Genomic DNA, 17,159 nt, shown 5'->3' on the forward strand with positions numbered 1-17,159 from the left:
GTGCGACGAATCTGACGTCTGGAATTGCATGATAGCGAAAATGACGTCGGTGTCTTTACCTCCTTTTTCATATACCTTGATTTGGACAGTTTCAGCCCAATCCAACCTCCGTTGAATCTATTCCAATAGGCCATCTTACAATAAGCACAAAACCTATGTCCGTGTTTATTTTCACGTATCTCGAGAACCGTCTGTTCAACCGACTTCGGTACGCACACCGGTGAGGACTCGAGGGAGTGCGGTGCCCGTCGTTCGGATTTCTGAAAAAAATCAATAGAAATATATATTTCGCAAAACCTTGCCTCCTGGTGGCGCTATAACAGGACGATTTGAAAAATGTGGGATGGAGGTTCTTCCATGGCTTACTGGGACTGTGCGTCTCGGTCCCGTTCTCGGTCGGTACAGCGGTGCTTGTGGTATTTCATGCGAAATGGGACCCTCCCGCAAACTTTGAAAGCCAATCGTAGTGAATTGGGATGGAAGACCCGATTACGTGGTGTATGTGTCTGGACAAAATAGTAGGAGTAATATAAGAAACCACACCATATTGTGAAGTGAGCGGTGCTCACGAGTAAAGCACAGTTGTTGACTTACTAGAATTGTCGACCTCTGGGTCTAACGCACAAAAATAAAAATAAATTATAATAATAAAAAAATAAAAAATAAATTAAATAATAATAACAAAAATAATAAATTACATGAATGTCACACTGAAAACTCAGCTTCCCATCATGCACCTGTAACCAATACTTTCAAAGGATACAAAAACAGCACTTGAAGGTAGGCCACCCAGCGGTATTGCAGCTGTTTGTACCCCAAAGAGACAGACATACATAGAGACATGGAGACACGTGGCCAGTCATTGGAGCAGTTGGCACCGCTCAAAAATGTGTTTAGCTAAAACCGGCCTCCTGGTAGTGCGATAACAGGACGATGTGAAAAATGTGGGGAAGCGTTTCTGCTCTGGCCTCCAGGTGGTTTGCGTGCACAGTTTCGCGTTGATTGGTCCAATGGTGCCGGAGATTAGCTGCGCGCGCGCACGCACGCACGCACGCACGCACGCACGCACGCACAGACAAAAAGTACAGCTTCACCAAAAATTGGAATTCGCAGTTTTATCGTCATTTCCACAATACACACTACGCATACATTGGTCTAGTGGCGTGAAAAAAACACTGTGGTTTGCGATTAGACACACAAATTGACAGGCCCTCTTCTAGACAGGTCCCTACAGTTGAAGCATAAAAATGTTGGGCTCCAACAGCAAAATAGGCAGAACAAGACAAAGTACTACACACATTTGTTTATTTCCCAAATCCAGGGAAGGCTACATTGTTTTATTGGTGTTTATTATTAGGTCAACGGTCAGCCAAGCATCCAAGCATACAACAAGTAACTCTTTAGCTTTTGCTTTGTTTCACGTTCTTAACGTAAAGATAAGGAATTACAATAGGAAAATTAAACAAATAAAAACAAACAAAAACCATATTTACATACTGCATTATAAATATGTCAAATGTACATCATTATACACCAGTACCAGTGATGGCCAAGCAATGTCGAAACATTGGGGCCAAACAGAAGTACCTTACATTATGCTTAAAAGCAGAGGAAATAAAAACATTTAAACATGGTTCATGGGTCAAGGTGAACGTATTGTTGACCTAATTAACCATTAGAACTTGTGGGCCTAAGAGGAGTATGTCCTATGATAGAAGTACTTAACTAATATGTACACTTATACTCTCCCTTTAGGCTACTTTAAAGAGGTCCTTTTGAGGCAGGTTTCTGGGATTTTAGTGAAGGATATAAGACATTTTGTGGCACAGAGGGTTCAGGTAATCTCTAATAGGTAGGTATGTATGAACATATGTAGCTCCTCTTAGCAATTCTCCCAGACATTGAAATGTACCCAACCAATTAAAAACATTAAAAACAAATCTAAACTGCAAGCTTGCAATACATTGTGAGCTTGTAGATCTGCAATTTTCTTAATGTTTTTAATTATTTTCTTTTCAAACCTTCGCCATGCCCAAAATAGGGAAGGCAAGTTGAAAGTAGTCCATTCACTGAAATACACTATGCTGGTACCAATAGAGAATTCTACCACACACTACAGAAGGCCATTGAAATGATACAGTACCACTGAAACCAATTCAAACATAATCTGATGACATGGGTGTCTCAGCCATCAGTCTCTTTTATATGCTCAACCTTACCCGACAACATATTCCATTTCTCTGGGTTTCAAAAAACTAGAAATACTGGGGAATGCCATTTGAGTACCAAGTCGATACAAAAAAGTTAATCTGTAAACATAAACCCTGCCATTGTAAACTGATATACGACCCAAAAAGAAAAGCTAGTTTAAAATATTAAATGGCAGTTGAAGAAAGACAATTTGACAAAATACATTAGTGTCAATTCCCTCCGACTATATTTCTTGTTCAAGCCCCCACGTTGAATCAATGTTGAAGAGTGTGAATTCAGGTCATAATTTATATCCCTTCTTGTTCTTTTTAATCTCTAAATATCAGGTTCATTTCAAGTCATCTTAGTTTCTCAGATCCATTTGGTTATGTCCCTTTTGTTAGGTGTGAGGTGATCGGAGGCTGGGTTAAACCCCACATACGTTTGCGGAAAAGGTGAAGGGGCCATTGTGTTTATGTCTCCCAAGGTCAGGACAAGTCCACAATGTTCATACGAGGATACGTTGAAGGAAGTACGACTACATTTGACAGAACTCCGTACATGAAAATACCTCCTACGTGTTTGTTAATTTCTCCAGTGTCTTTTCTCATGAACAGAAATGCCCTTCAATTCTCTGCTGCGAAGAATTAAAGACACACACACACACACACACACACACACACACACACACACACACACACACACACACACACACACACACACACACACACACACACACACACACACACACACACACACACACACACACACACACACACACACACACACACACACACGCACACGCACACGCACACACGCACACACGCACACGCACACAACAAAGCAAAATGTGTTTGTGTGTACCAACGTTATAGGGCTTCGACCACAGGAAGTGAATAGATATTTCATTACTCTTGTGTATCTGTGTCAAACAATTATCAGCACACTCTCGTAGATCCCAATGCCGAAAAGAAATCCAACAAAGATGTCATAATGAATTTCCTTCTTCCAATCGACCCTTTTGAATGAAGTTTGATTGAAGAGGCATCGTTGCAAAGACTCAATGGCCATAAAGCATATTGCCCCTAAATTACTTTCTAATCATGTATGATTTGCAACAGGAGTGGACCATAAGGGTGGAAGAGAAAATGTCTCACTTTCAACAAATGCTGTGTAGGCATTGTGCAATCAACTCTTTTATGACAAAACCCCCTTTTTCCCCGTGAGTAAAGTATTTCAATAATTTGTACTCGTCTCATCTCTAATTGCCTTGCCTTTGTATATGAATAGTATGTCAAGAGTTTGATAGCTGCATTTAAGTCATACGTCATTATGGAACGCCACAATAGCCATAGACACTGATGTAAACTCGATCATGTAAGATTTTGTCCCTTTCCAACAAGACCTTGTGCCTTTCGTATGCGTTCGAGATCTGCTCGGTTTGGCTCCTGACATGAGAGGAAAAGTTCAAGCATTTAAGGAAATGCTTTTCGTAGGAGGGTTGCGAATGCCGAAGTTATTTGGTTGATGCTTAACAACAAAAAGCTTAAAGCTGATAGATTTAGCTCTGTGACAATAATGCGAGCTGACCAGAACACGAAAATAACAATCATAACAAGTGGGGAAAACCAAACAATGAAATCGTATACGGTGGTGTCCACTGGGGGCACACCCATCCGAACGCGCACTCCTTCAGCGCAGTGGAATATCTTGCATTCTGTCCATTATACCGTCTGACAGCTCTCCACTGATACCGGGCTTAGGGTGCACTCACACGGTTAATGCAATTCTCTGTGCTCGTTGGATCAATGCTGTGTTGTGTCATGGCCGCCCAATGCATTTCCAATGGAGGTCACATGGTTTGACACAACATTGTGTTGTATGAGGGGGAGGGGCGCAGTCGAAACACAGCTGAAAGCCATACAACAGACCCCTCCCCCTATGTTGTGTCAAACCATGTGACCTCCATTGGAAACGCATTGGGCGGCCATGACACAACACAAAATGCATCCAACGAGCACAGAGCATTGCATTAACCGTGTGAGTGCACCCTTACACTGTATGGAACAGAGGAGTAAGGCCTCACTCACACGTAAGACACACGCAAGACCAAGACACACTTATGTCCTGTGTCTTCTGTGTGTTATGGCCGCCTCAATGCATTTCCAATGGCAGTCACATTGGTTTCATGACACAACATTGTTGTGCATGACACAACATGCAACAAGGTTGTGTCTTCAAACCATGTGACTCCCATTGGAAATGCATTGAGGCGGGCGGCCATGACACTCACAACATCCAAGACGCAATGTGTCTTGCTTGTGTCTCAGGTGTGAGTGAGGCCTTAAAGGGGCATTCCACTCATTTTCAACATTTTACTATGTCATTAATGTACCTTAGAGCTGTTGTGTGGAAATAATAAAAAAGTTCCCCGAGTGATTCCGCCTACCGTCTACTTAGCAGATTTCTCTTAAAGGGGAAAACCACCCATTTTCAACATTTTACTATGTCATTAATGTACCTTAGAGCTGTTGTGTGGAAATAATAAAAAAGTTCCCCCATTCTGTGTTTCCTAGAACTAGAGGTCTGAAAAAAATCATTAACATGGTGAAACACATCTTGATGATGTCATCAAGATGTGTTTCACCATGTTAATGATTTTTTTCATAATTACAGTTCTAGGAAACACAGAATGGGGGGACTTTTTTATTATTTCCACACAACAGCTCTAAGGTACATTAATGACATAGTAAAATGTTGAAAATGGGTGGTTTTCCCCTTTAAGAGAAATCTGCTAAGTAGACGGTAGGCGGAATCACTCGGGTTAAGTGTTTGCAGCTGTGTGGTCCCCGCTTGTCTCCTCCTACATGATGCTGATGCTGCGGTTGAGCTCACACTGGGCGTTGTTGTTGTTGACGTTGGGATTGCGGCGAGTCATGTTCGGGGTGGGCACAGAGGCGGCCAGGCCACTGGCGTCGTTGGGGCAGCCGTGCTGAAGCAAGATGTCGGAACATTCCTGGCTTCCGGCCCGCCGGGCGTACGACAGGGGCGTCTGGCCACGCGCGTCCCGACTGTTCACGTCCACGGCGTACTGTGAGTTGGATATAATGGCACAATGAGACATTTTGTGGTTGTTTTGTGTGTAGAATAAAAAAAAAAGGTACTTCCATTTCCTTCCATTATCCTAATAATTAACTCATTTGGTGGTTGGCTCAGAGCGCCACACATAACTCTATGGGCGAGACTCTTAGATTGAAAGGCCGGATTTGGCCGGAAACTGAGAGTCAGGAAGTAAAAAATCCGCTATGTAACATGTCGCGCGATTGTCATTTATTTAATCCACCCAAAACATACTTTTTGTAAGCGAGGATCATATCGTTTAGAGAAATGAGCCGCAAATTTTGGTCTAAAAAGAAGAATCCAAGATATTAGCGTTCTAAAAACAGCATAACACAGTGGGAATTTCCATTTCCGTTTGTTTTTTTCAACCGACCGTGAATCTGAACGCAAACAGGACACAGTTGATATTAAAATAGGCATCCAAAGGCGATTTCGGCACCAAATGTCGACTAAATTTACAGTTGATTTACTCGACTAAAATGTGTTTTGGCGGGCCTTGATGTCGGCTGAATTTACACTTGCTGAAAATAGCAGTCATCGTAGCTTCGATTTTATTTAGTTTTCTTCAGTGAAAAAAGGTAGTTGACGAACATCTTTCGTCACAGTTGTAGTCGACGAACTCAACACTGTTCCCCAATGCAGCTAGCTACGCCCCAAATACGGAGCGTGCCGTACTCTATAACCTCAAGAGCCCACACACTCACCCAAATGAGCAGCTGTGTGATGACCACGTTGGCCATGGCGCAGGAGAGGTGCAGCGCAGTGCGTCCGTCTCCATCCCCGTAGGTCTCATTAACCTCCTCCTTGGTGCCGTGGGCGAGCAGCAGCACCACCGTCCTCAGGTCATCCTCCACCACCGCCCGCAGCAGCTGCTGCCCCAGGGGCACGTCCGACTGGGGCAGCGCCCCTAGGAACAGCTTCTGCTCATACTTTGCTCGTATCCATCGCTCCTTTTCCTCCCTGGAGAGAGAGAGAGAGGGAGAGAGAGAGAGAGAGAGAGAGAGGCGATGTAGGTCAGGCAGCAGATGCTAGAAGGATTGAATTTGATTCAATTCATTTCAATTAAGAATGAGAAGCTGAGATAAAAAGTGAGATGAAAGTCAACCAGCACAAAAGGAAACATTTAAGTAAGGGGGGGGGGGGGGGGGATGATTATAGCAATCATAGTTATTGTCTCCACCAGGCCGAAGGCATGGGGAGAGAGTATGTTTTGCACTCCGTCCGTGTGTCCGTCCGTGTGTGTGTGTGTGTGTGTGTCCGTCCGTCTGTTACCAGCTAATCTCCGGCACCGTTAACCCGGTCGATGCCAAATTTTGCGCACACACTCCCTGGATGCCAACGGTGAACCTCTGCCCCACATTTTCCAGAACGGCCTGTTATAGCGCCACCAAATCATCCAATTGCCATCCAAGGCGTAAGAAGAAACGGCACCCTTTTCACATTGGCCTATTATAGCGCCACCAGGAGGCCACAAACTGACCTGCCCTGGTGGTGCGGTTAAAAATATCTACAGATAAAAAGCAGAGGAAGCAAGAAATGGGGGTCAAGTAACTGTCCTAAGAGAACCATAATGCTCTTTTTCAATGCAAGAAAAGCCACAATAGTCTTTTTTGTTGTTTTTTTTACAATGAGAAACATAGCATAATGTGGTACTTTAGTCCATATAGGGTGTGAATGATTCTTCTGGCTCTATATACCCCATACTTTCCACTGACAGTGGCCGACAGCGATAGGGTTAAAGTCTAGCCAGCTCTGTAAAGGTTACACATTGTGAACAGCATGTCTGCTATGGACAATACAGCGGGGAGGGGGGGACATTTTTTATCAGCGCTGTCAGCCGTCAGTCTGAAACCGGTGGATCTCCCTCCCCTCACCATAAAAAAGAGATAGTATGTCTCAGAGCCCAGTTTTTCCCCTGGGGGTCGGCTGGGCCCTGAGTCAGATCGATGGGGCTGAATGGCAGCCAGAGAGAGCTGCAGGGATGTGGGGCGCTCCTTCAGTTCAGCCCACGACACAGAGAATAGACCGAGAGGGAGAGAGACAGGCAGAGAGAGAGAGAGAGCGAGAGAGAGAGAGAGAGAGGGGTTGGTGTGTGTGTGTGTGGGGGGGGGGGGGGCTCCATCCTCTACTGCCAGTCAGAATTCTATCTATTGCTCTTCATCTTGACCCTCGTTTCTTTCTCTGCCCACACACAAACTGTCCAAAAATAAAGAAAGAAAGAAAAAAAAATCAATATCAATACGTGAATGACTGAGCATGCCCAGTGTGGAGCTGACCCTGTGAACCCGCCAGTCGGCATGATAAGGGTTGTAAGAAAGAGGCCGTTGTTTGGATTCGTGGAGTGACTGACAGAGAGCGTTTGTACGGATAGCGGCAACGCAGGCCTGGCTGGTTGAGAGTGACAAGGTTCCCGTGGGGGCTCTCTGTTCACACTGGCATCATCATGATAGACCGCTTACTTTCAGCTCGCACCAAACAAACTGACAGTCTAATTCACTTCAATTCAATTCAGTCACGATCACGGGAAAAGATAAACGTACTATTTAGTAAAGTGCTAAATGCACATGAAATGGAATTGTATCATTTAACCCATTTTGGGCGGGAACCCCTTTTGGTGTTAGCATTATGTTATGCTTTAGCTATTGAAAAATAGCAGATCTACAAGCTCATAGCGCGCCACCGAGTGGCGCGCTACAAGCTTGTAGGTCTGCTATTTTTGAAAAATCGAAGAACCACTGACATAGAAACATAGCTTTTTCAGAAAACTGTCATTTTCAAGAAGACATTTTTAGAATCTGATCTCAGGTCAAAATGGGTTAAAGAAAATGTTATGCGCATGTTGCCACGCGGTGCGTCAGGTTGCTAAATACAGCATGCTGTGGTGATCTATGACCGTTACAATCTTCTTGTTATGTACTCGAGTCGGGAGTATAGCAAGTAGCTGTCGAGGCCAGGGTCCCTTCACGGAGCTCTCCATGGTATAGTTAGTATACCCGAGTCTGGCACTGGCCCTAACTGCAGAGGTTAAGTGTCTGACGGAGCAGGGCCAAGCCTTTGTCAGAGGCCAAGCACACTTTGATTAACTGCAAAACACCACCGGAAGCTCATAAAGCTGCTATTTAAAACAACTTTCACTCTCCATTATTAAAATACATTTGAAAAAGGTCCAGTTGTTGTTTTGAAATACTGTAGCTATTGTGTCTCTCAGCTCATTGCAATATACAAAAAAATAAAATAACATAAGACCGGGCTTCTCGACTGTTGAATGCGACAGGGAATGTCCCTTTTCTCCCCCAAAGCATAAGCAAATCTTCTCTAAAAAGGGTGAAGTGTTGTGTGAACAACAATGTAGCCCTAATGGCAGGCAATTGGAGTGCCTAGGAGTTTTATGGTGTAAGTCCTCCATCAAACCCTACTCAGTCATTATGTGCGGACAAGCCTGTTAGCAAATCAATGGGCCTCAAAACAAGTGGATTGCTTAGGGTAGCAGGGGACAGTCCTATATACCCACCCTTCTTGCTTCCAATGGGAGGGAGGGATCAAGTAAGTAAAACAAAAAAAACAAGCATCTATTTCTAGTAAAAACGTCCCAAGTAGGATGTTTGAAAACTCAATATGCCTCACCGGTTGTTGAAACTCAAGGAGAAAACCTACAGCTTTGCACGTTTTGGGGGGCGGGGGGGGGGGGGGGGGGGTATCACTGAGGGCTGCTGTCCAAAGTTGGCTTCAGAAAGCGAGGCCCCTGAATGGGATGCCTGAGTCTGTAGAGCCAAGTGAATTGATATGAGCTAAATGAGGCAGAAAGTTAGCACCAAGACATGAAACAAAAAAGGCGCTGAGGAGAGCCATTAAGAAGATGTCAACTCCCAGAAAGGAACCCAGAGGATACTTTGTTAGCCTCTTAATACAAAAATCGGGAGCCCGAGGACTCCTGGAAAAGACCTCAGCTCCATAATCAACCACATCTCTTTAGGAAGAGTCAGGTTTTTTTAAAAAGGGGAAAAAGGCAGCGATGCAGGCAGGCAGTGGTTTTCCGTAAATTCCTCAGCTGCTGCCACTTGAAAGCCGGAGTGTGAAAGGAAGTGAAATGGTAATCCCGCCTCTGTCTTTTGTTTGAATTAGAAAAACAATCTAAACAGAGAGGTAGGGTTTAGACAGTCGGGGGGGAAACCGAGACCCTTGAAAAGGACACTTCCTCACCGCAGGAGGAAGCAAAATAAAATCAGCAGATTTAGCATGTCAAAGCGCCAGGAGAGGGGAGAGGGAGAGTAGAGAAAAATAAAGCAAACTTTCTCTGAAAGAGGAGGGGGGAAACCAATGGTTTCCTACGCGCGCGCGCACGTGCGCACGCACGCACACACGCGCACACGCACACACACACACACACACACACACACACACAGATGTGCGCACATTTCATTTTAAAGCACATACAAGAGTTCCTTCCTTCCACATAAGCACCCACACCCATCTCAGCACCTCTCTCTGCTGCACATGCTTGTTCTAAATGTATCTGTTGCTCGGGGGACGTACAGCTGGCATCCCAAACCTCCCAATAAAAAAAACCTCCGTCTTTGTCTCATTGAACTATAAACACAACTGGTGTTTGTTTCGGAATGAGAAGCATGAGTTATCTCACCGCAATCCTGAGTGTTTCATTTCCCCTTTCGCGACAATTAATTTGATACGAAACACACAAGAAAACGTTGAGGGGTTTTCTATAAGCGTAGAACTGTGGCTCTCTTTTCATAGCGTGGCAGTTTCAGCAAAACCTTCAGAGAAAGGCCACCTTTTATAATTCTATTAGAGTTCCTTTGCCTTCAACCCCGAGCTGAGCAATGGATTCTGACCCTGACTTAATTAAGTGGCAAATGGCGGAATGATTCTCCTAAACCCAGCCCACAGAGTCAAGAACACATGACTGCGTTCAAATAAAGAGGGGACAAACAAGGATAATTAGTCAAGCCTGAAAGACAAAGGCAAATGGGAATTTATAGGGGAGGTGGTGGTGGTGGGGGGACGGGGACGACTGAGACAGAGAGGGGTGGAGTTGGTGCTACAAGAGTATAGCCGTAGAATGACCAATCCAACTGCCCTCCAATAAAGGTGCATTGGTCCATATAGGAAGCGGAGGAGGATGTCCGTCCTGCCATTAGGGCCATCTTTTCCCAACACATCCTTGGTCCTTCCTAAACAATCAAAAGGTTCCCCGGCTCCTCCTCTTTTTCCCCCTGCTTCAAAAAATGCACTGTGTGGACACATCAAATAGACGCACTGAGGGAAGAAATGAGGGGGTGAGGGAGGGAGGGGGGCCTAAACAGTCTTCACAGTGGGGGTGGGCAACTTGTAATGGACTGATTTCCCATGCAGCCAGCGGCTTCACTTCCACATATTGAGAGAGAGAGAGTGCGAGAGCGAGTGAGAGAGAGAGAGAGAGAGTGTGTGAGAGAGAGAGAGAGAGAGGGGGGGACGGACAGAAAGACACAGAATGGGGGCCAAGAGGAAAACGACAGAGGGAGGAAAAAAGACACACACACACACACACACACACACACACACACACACACACACACACACACACACACACACACACACACACACACACACACACACACACACACACACACACACACACACACACACACACACACACACACACACACACACACACACACACACACACACACACACACACACACACACACACACACACACACACACACACACACACACACACACACACACACACACACACACACACACACACACACACACCAGGGAAAGAAAGCTGGGCCCCAAAGCTTCAAAGGTTGCTAGGGCCGAGCAATGGAGGCGCAACACAGTGAACGGGCACAGTAAAAAGTGCTAAATAAGACTCCCCGTGGTCGACGTTGGGTACAGTTTAAAAAAATCTCTGCTCTGAGGGGAAAAAACAACTGTAAAATTACTCAAATGGCGATTTTGGATTTTGTTTTTCTTGTTTGTTTTTTTAAAGTTTCAAGAACATTTGGCCCCGGAAAGACATGGCAGTCAGTCGCTCAGACCTGCCGAACTGCAAGGTTGTCTTGTGGGAGAGCAGCGGGGCTTTCCAGAGAGGTTAGGGAGGAGAGCATCTGGGGTGCCCTAGAGGCAGAGGGATGAGTTGAATATATTGTGACATTAATGAGGTTGTCAGACTCTTCATGATGGAGTGGGCTGTGTTTTTGTGCCAGCAAGACTAACACCCTTAAACGCTCACGCTGTTAACCCTCGCTGAACCCGGGGCCCTCGCCGACAAAGAGGGGACAATAATACATGCAGGCCTGCCTTACACACGCACACATGCTCGAAACCCTTGTTCCTTATGGAGCGAGAGAGATTATCGCCATTTAAAAATCGACCACACTTCATTCAGAGTGACCCAGGCTTAGGATCTCTTTCTGTAATGCATTTATATACTTTTGTGATAATTGAAACATCGTTACGTACCTATAGATATACGTACGTGTGACCAAGTTGGAATAACGTATCGGACCTGTCACTATGTGTCTCTACCTGGCTTTAGAACCCAGCTGTGGCATGTGGGTAATTAGCGACTGTGGCATCAGTTCTCCCACACAGGGCTAATTACTGACCTGTGGGTTTCATTTAGAGAGAGAGAGAGAGAGAGAGAGAGAGAGAGAGAGAGAGAGAGAGAGAGAGAGAGAGAGAGAGAGAGAGAGAGAGAGAGAGAGAGAGAGAGAGAGACATGGAGAGAGAGAGAGAAAGAGAGGGTGGGTGGGGGGGGGGGGGGGCCTTTAGCCGGAAAGACCTAGCCGTTCATTTGTCTAAATTAATTACCCCACCTCCACCAGGGCTCCTGGCAAGGCCAGCTATTCTAAAAGGCTCTTCAGAGAGTTGGCATTTTCCAGCACCCCTAACCTGTGAGTAGCCCTGCAGCCTCGCTCCGCAGGTTTCGGGGGACTGATCTTCAGGACGGAGAGTCAGGGCGAGCTCATTAAATGGCGACACCCAACCCCAGAACCACCCGATCGCACTGGTTCCCACAGCGTCTCGTCATGGCACACATCAGCGCTAGACGTAGCAACAGCTGAGGAAGGAACGGGCCAAGAAGCCAATCGGATCGGAGCGGAGAGAGTTAAAAACTATCAGCGGGTCCGGTTGGGGCTTGAAGAGGTTAGTGGTGTGATTCATTTTTATTACCGCGCGGCCCCTGCAGGCGGCAGGAGTGGCAAATTATCCCATTTAGACCCGGACGATTCTACAAATGTCTTTTAAATCACAGTTTTCTTGAAAAACCCATGTTTCTGTGTCGGTCGTTCTCAAACATTTTCATGTCAAGGAGCCCCAGAATTATATGCAATTGGCCGCCGACCCCCCCATCTGAAAATATGTTGTTCCAGGGACCCCCCCGGCCAAAAGCAAAGATTTGAGTTAAAAACGTTCGCTTTGAAAGGATATATATTCAAAGATTTGCGCCACATTTTCACGATTTTTCAAAAATAGCAGACCTACACGCTCGTAGCGCGGCACTCGGAGCTTGTAGATCTGCTATTTTTAAATAGCTAAAAGCATAACACAATGCTTGAAACAACACCAAAAAGAGGGTTCCCCGCCCAGAATGGGTTATTTCTGAAACAAAGTGGAGGGCTCTCATCAGAGCTATTACCTGCCTGTGGCCGTGGGCGCCGCGCCGAGCCCACAGAGGGTGACAGTGAGAGGGGCCGCGCGTCAATGAGGGATAGCCGTCCACATCCGTCCCATGCTCCAGGACATCTCCGCCCAAATGAAAACCGCCATGTGTGCATTTGTGCGAGTGGGTGGGTGGGTGCACGCGCACTGTGTCCGGCAGAGGCCGAGGTTAGAACGAGCAACTGGACAACCCCCACACCCTCTCCCCCACCTCTCTCTCTCTCTCTCTCTCTCTCTCTCTGTCAAAAATACTCAGTGGCACATTTTCTATCGGGAGCGTGCCAAGCAATTAGAGGTGGTGTGCAAAACAAGGCGACTGCCAGGCGCTAATTAAACAAACTACTCCCCTCCAGTTTGCGGACTATAAGTTCAGGGGTGTGCATGCGCGTGGCTCCTGCAAATTTATGGGTGGGCAGATTATTTGTGGCAAGATAACCCATTGACTTGCCTGCCAACGTTTAGGCTCAGCCATGAATTTGTGTGTATTCTACGACTGCCGTGTGATTGATACGGTATGGCGGGCATATAGTTTGACCTCTGCTTCTATGGTTGTTCTCTGTACAGTGCAGAGGACTCCCCAAAATGTGACTCCCCCAAATGCATACATATACAGTGCGCGCACGCACGCACGCACGCACGCACGCACGCACGCACGCACACACCAACGCCAAGCAATCAGCATGATGTTGTGGACTAATAATTTCAGTGTCGCCGCCTGCATCCGCGTATACGGCAAATCTATATGTTGCATTCTCTCTTTCCATTCAGAATATCATAACGCTAAACCAATCTTGTGGATGAATGCCTCCTAACTTAACCCATTCTGGGCGGGGAACCCCTTCTGGTGTTTTAAGCATTATGTTATACTTTAGCTGTTGAAAAATAGCAGATCTAACAAGCTCGTAGCGCGGCACCGAGTGCCGCGCTACGAGCTTGTAGATCTGCTATTTTTGAAAAATCTTGAAAATGTGGCGCAAGTCTTTGAATATATATATTCTTTCAGAGCGAACGTTTTAAACTCAAATCTTTGCCTCTGGGAAGGGGGAGGGTCCCTGGAACGAGGCCTACATATGTTCAGCCAAATACAGATAATTCTGGGGGTCCTTGACATGAAAAAGGTTGAGAACCACTGACATAGAAACATAGGTATTTCAGAAAACTGTCCAGACTTTTGAAGACATTTTTTTTTTTTTAGAATCGTCCTCAGGTCTAAATGGGTTAAATCTCAAAGAGACGGGGGGGTAAAACTAGTCTTGCAGTAGACATTCAATCAGATGCTGAGTTCATATTCAGGTAGTTACTGAATCGTTTAGATTAGGTTGTCACTGATGTTTAGTTGGGAGGTTGGGAGCCATACACTGTCTGCCGAGGTGCCATCACAAAGCTGCTACGTGTCTCCCCGAGTGACACAATTAAAATCTAGGCTTCTCTCAAGACGAGAGCAGCTTATATATGGGAGGTATAGTGTGATGATGGTGTACGTACGAGTTGTATGTGATGAATTCCTGTTCTGTTCTTTGGCTATATATTAGTGTCTATTTGTACGTCTCTAAATGTTTTGATTAATTGAACAAGGTGGACCCTCTTGTAAACAAGTGTAACGCTTTATTGGGTCGTCCACTCACAGTTAACAGTCTTTGTATTGAGTTGTGCTTGAAATGTACTGTAATTCTGCAAACTGTTAATAAATATTTCAATCAATCAATCAATCAATCAATCAATCAATCAATCAATCAATCAATCAATCAGTAGGAAGGTAAGAATAAACACCCCCCCTTTTAGTCACTTTATAGCTTAACCCATTTAGACCTGAGGACGATTCTAAAAAAAGGATTCTTCTAAATCCTAACAGTTTTCTGAAAAATGGTTTCTATGGCAGTGGTAAGGGTGTTCAACCTTTTTCCTGTCAAGGACCCCCAGAATTATCTGTATTTGGCCACGCTGACCCCCATCTGAAAATATGATGTTCCAGGGACTTCCCCGGAAGCAATGATTTGACTTGAAAAACGCTCTGAAATAATATATATTCAAAGATTTGCACCATATTTTCAAGACTTTTCAAAAATAGCAGACCTACAAGCTCGTAGCGCGGCACTCGGTGCCGCGCTACGAGCTTGTAGATCTGCTATTTTTCGATAGCTAAAGTATAACATAATGCTTGAAACACCAAAAGGGGTTCCTGGACCATACCAGCTTCAATAGCCTACATGTCAGTGTCTGTCCTTAGCTTTGGTGATATATCATACATAAACAGACCATTTAAACGTTAATAAGTTTACCTAAGTAATTGAGTCAATGTTGGCTAAACATGATTGCACAGTTAATAAGTCACATTTGAATTTCATTCGGAAATCAATCTTTTCTGTTTTCTCCAGGGACTATTTTCAGCTAGACTCAATCCGACAAAAATAAAATAAAATAAAATACAATGATATTTAGTGTGTCGGTTTTACCATCTTGAACAAGTTTCAAGTCTGTGCAAGTTCCGTTTCATATACTGTACTGAAATGGATTGAAAATTGAAAATCAAGCAATCCATATGGTATGCTTTGGAAAGTGGTCTGCAGTCTACCGTGACTCGTTAATGGGCTAATCATGCCAGACCACCAGTATGATTGCGATGTCTTCTGCCCTGAGAAAACGACAATTCTACAAGCAAAAATACACCTACAATTTTATACAATTTAGACACGTAACCGTCCGTCTTATCTAGTTATCTTACGAGTGCAAGGTCACAGTAGCCTACATCGAAATGACATAAACCCTATTCAACACAAACGGCATGGTGAAATGGTCAAATATGGTCAAATATGATCACATACATTCTGATGACACTGCTATCATTTGTTGAGAATTAACCACGTCATCATCAACAAGCCTTCAGAATGTTGTATCGTCACAGCTAGGTTTACAGGTGTAAGGATGTAAGGAAGTGGGCTGTTTTCCTGAAAGCTCCATCATGACAGACTTACTGTTTTGACAGTGAAAAACGAATGGTGGTTACTAATGGCAGGTTACAGTATTAAACCATTTTGGGGGCGGGAACCCCTTTTGGTGTTGTAAGCATTATGTTATACTGTAGCTATTGAAAAAGTAGCAGATCTACAAGCTCATACTGTAGGTCTGCTATTGTTGAAAATGTGGCGCAAATCTTTGAATATATATTCTTTCAGAGCGAACTCATCTTTGCTTATGGGGGGGGAGGGGGGGGGGGGGTCCCTGGAACAACATATTTTCAGATGGGGGTACATATAATACATATAATTTTTGGGGTCCTTGACATGAAATATTGCGCACCACTGATACAGAAACATGAGGTATTTCAGAAAACTGTCAGAATTTAGAAGACATTTTTTTAATTTCGACGTCAGGCCTAAATGTGTTAAGATCTGAATTTTCTGTTTTTTTGGGACAATGAAGAACCTCAATGCCTGCCCTGAGGCCACCCAACGCAGACAGTTGTAGAAGAGAATTACCTCACCCCACATACCAGTCAATACATAACTGTAGGCCGGCCCATCACTCAATTCAGAAGTGACCAGAGTGGGGAGGATGGATCAGGAAAAATAATCTGTCTAGACTAGATAAAAGAGCATGATTGGATATATATATATATATATATACCTACAGTACATTGTGGTGATGTTTATCAGGACGGAAACCCCTTTTGGTGTTTTAAGCATTATGTCATACTTTAGCTATTGAAAAATAGCAGATCTACAAGGTTTTCTTTTTTTTTTCCTTTTTTGAAAGATTGTGAAAATGTGGCGCACATCTTTCAATAGATATTCTTTCAGAGCGAAAGTTTTTAACTCAAATCCTTGCTTCTGGGAGGTCCCTGGAACAACATATTCAGATGGGGGGGGTCGGCGGCAAATACATATAATTTTGGGGGTCCTCAACATGAAAATGTTTGAGAACGACTGACGAAAACATAGGGTTTTTTCAGAAACACTGTCAGTATTTAGAAGGCAGTTGTAGAATCGTCCTTGGGTCTAAATGGGTTAAATCTTTTTAGATTTGCACACAAGTTTGTTGAATTCTATTCTATTGGCTGAAGATGGTTTCAAATGCGAACAAGAACGGATCTCTCCGAAAGCTATGAGCTTGTAGATCTGCTATTTTTCAATAGCTAAAGTATAACATAATGCTTAGTTAAAAAACACCAAAAGGGGGTC

General features: G+C 44.5%; 1 protein-coding gene across 1 annotated transcript in view; it reads right to left on the minus strand.

The window, feature by feature from the left end:
- Window positions 1-4,861: 4,861 nt before the first annotated feature.
- The window catches only part of agap3 (ArfGAP with GTPase domain, ankyrin repeat and PH domain 3), a gene marked incomplete at its 5' end in the record, with an annotated part of 106,508 nt that continues 94,210 nt past the window's right edge, over window positions 4,862-17,159 (minus strand). Inside the window, 2 exons of the mRNA XM_079530317.1 lie at window positions 4,862-5,281; window positions 6,015-6,270. Of these exons, the coding sequence (XP_079386443.1) occupies window positions 5,054-5,281; window positions 6,015-6,270 (484 nt within the window). The 3' untranslated portion in view covers window positions 4,862-5,053. The remainder of the gene's footprint in view (window positions 5,282-6,014; window positions 6,271-17,159) is intronic.

This window comes from Electrona antarctica, assembly GCF_951216825.1.
Source record: "Electrona antarctica genome assembly, chromosome: 19".
NCBI classification, from domain to species: Eukaryota; Metazoa; Chordata; class Actinopteri; order Myctophiformes; family Myctophidae; genus Electrona; species Electrona antarctica.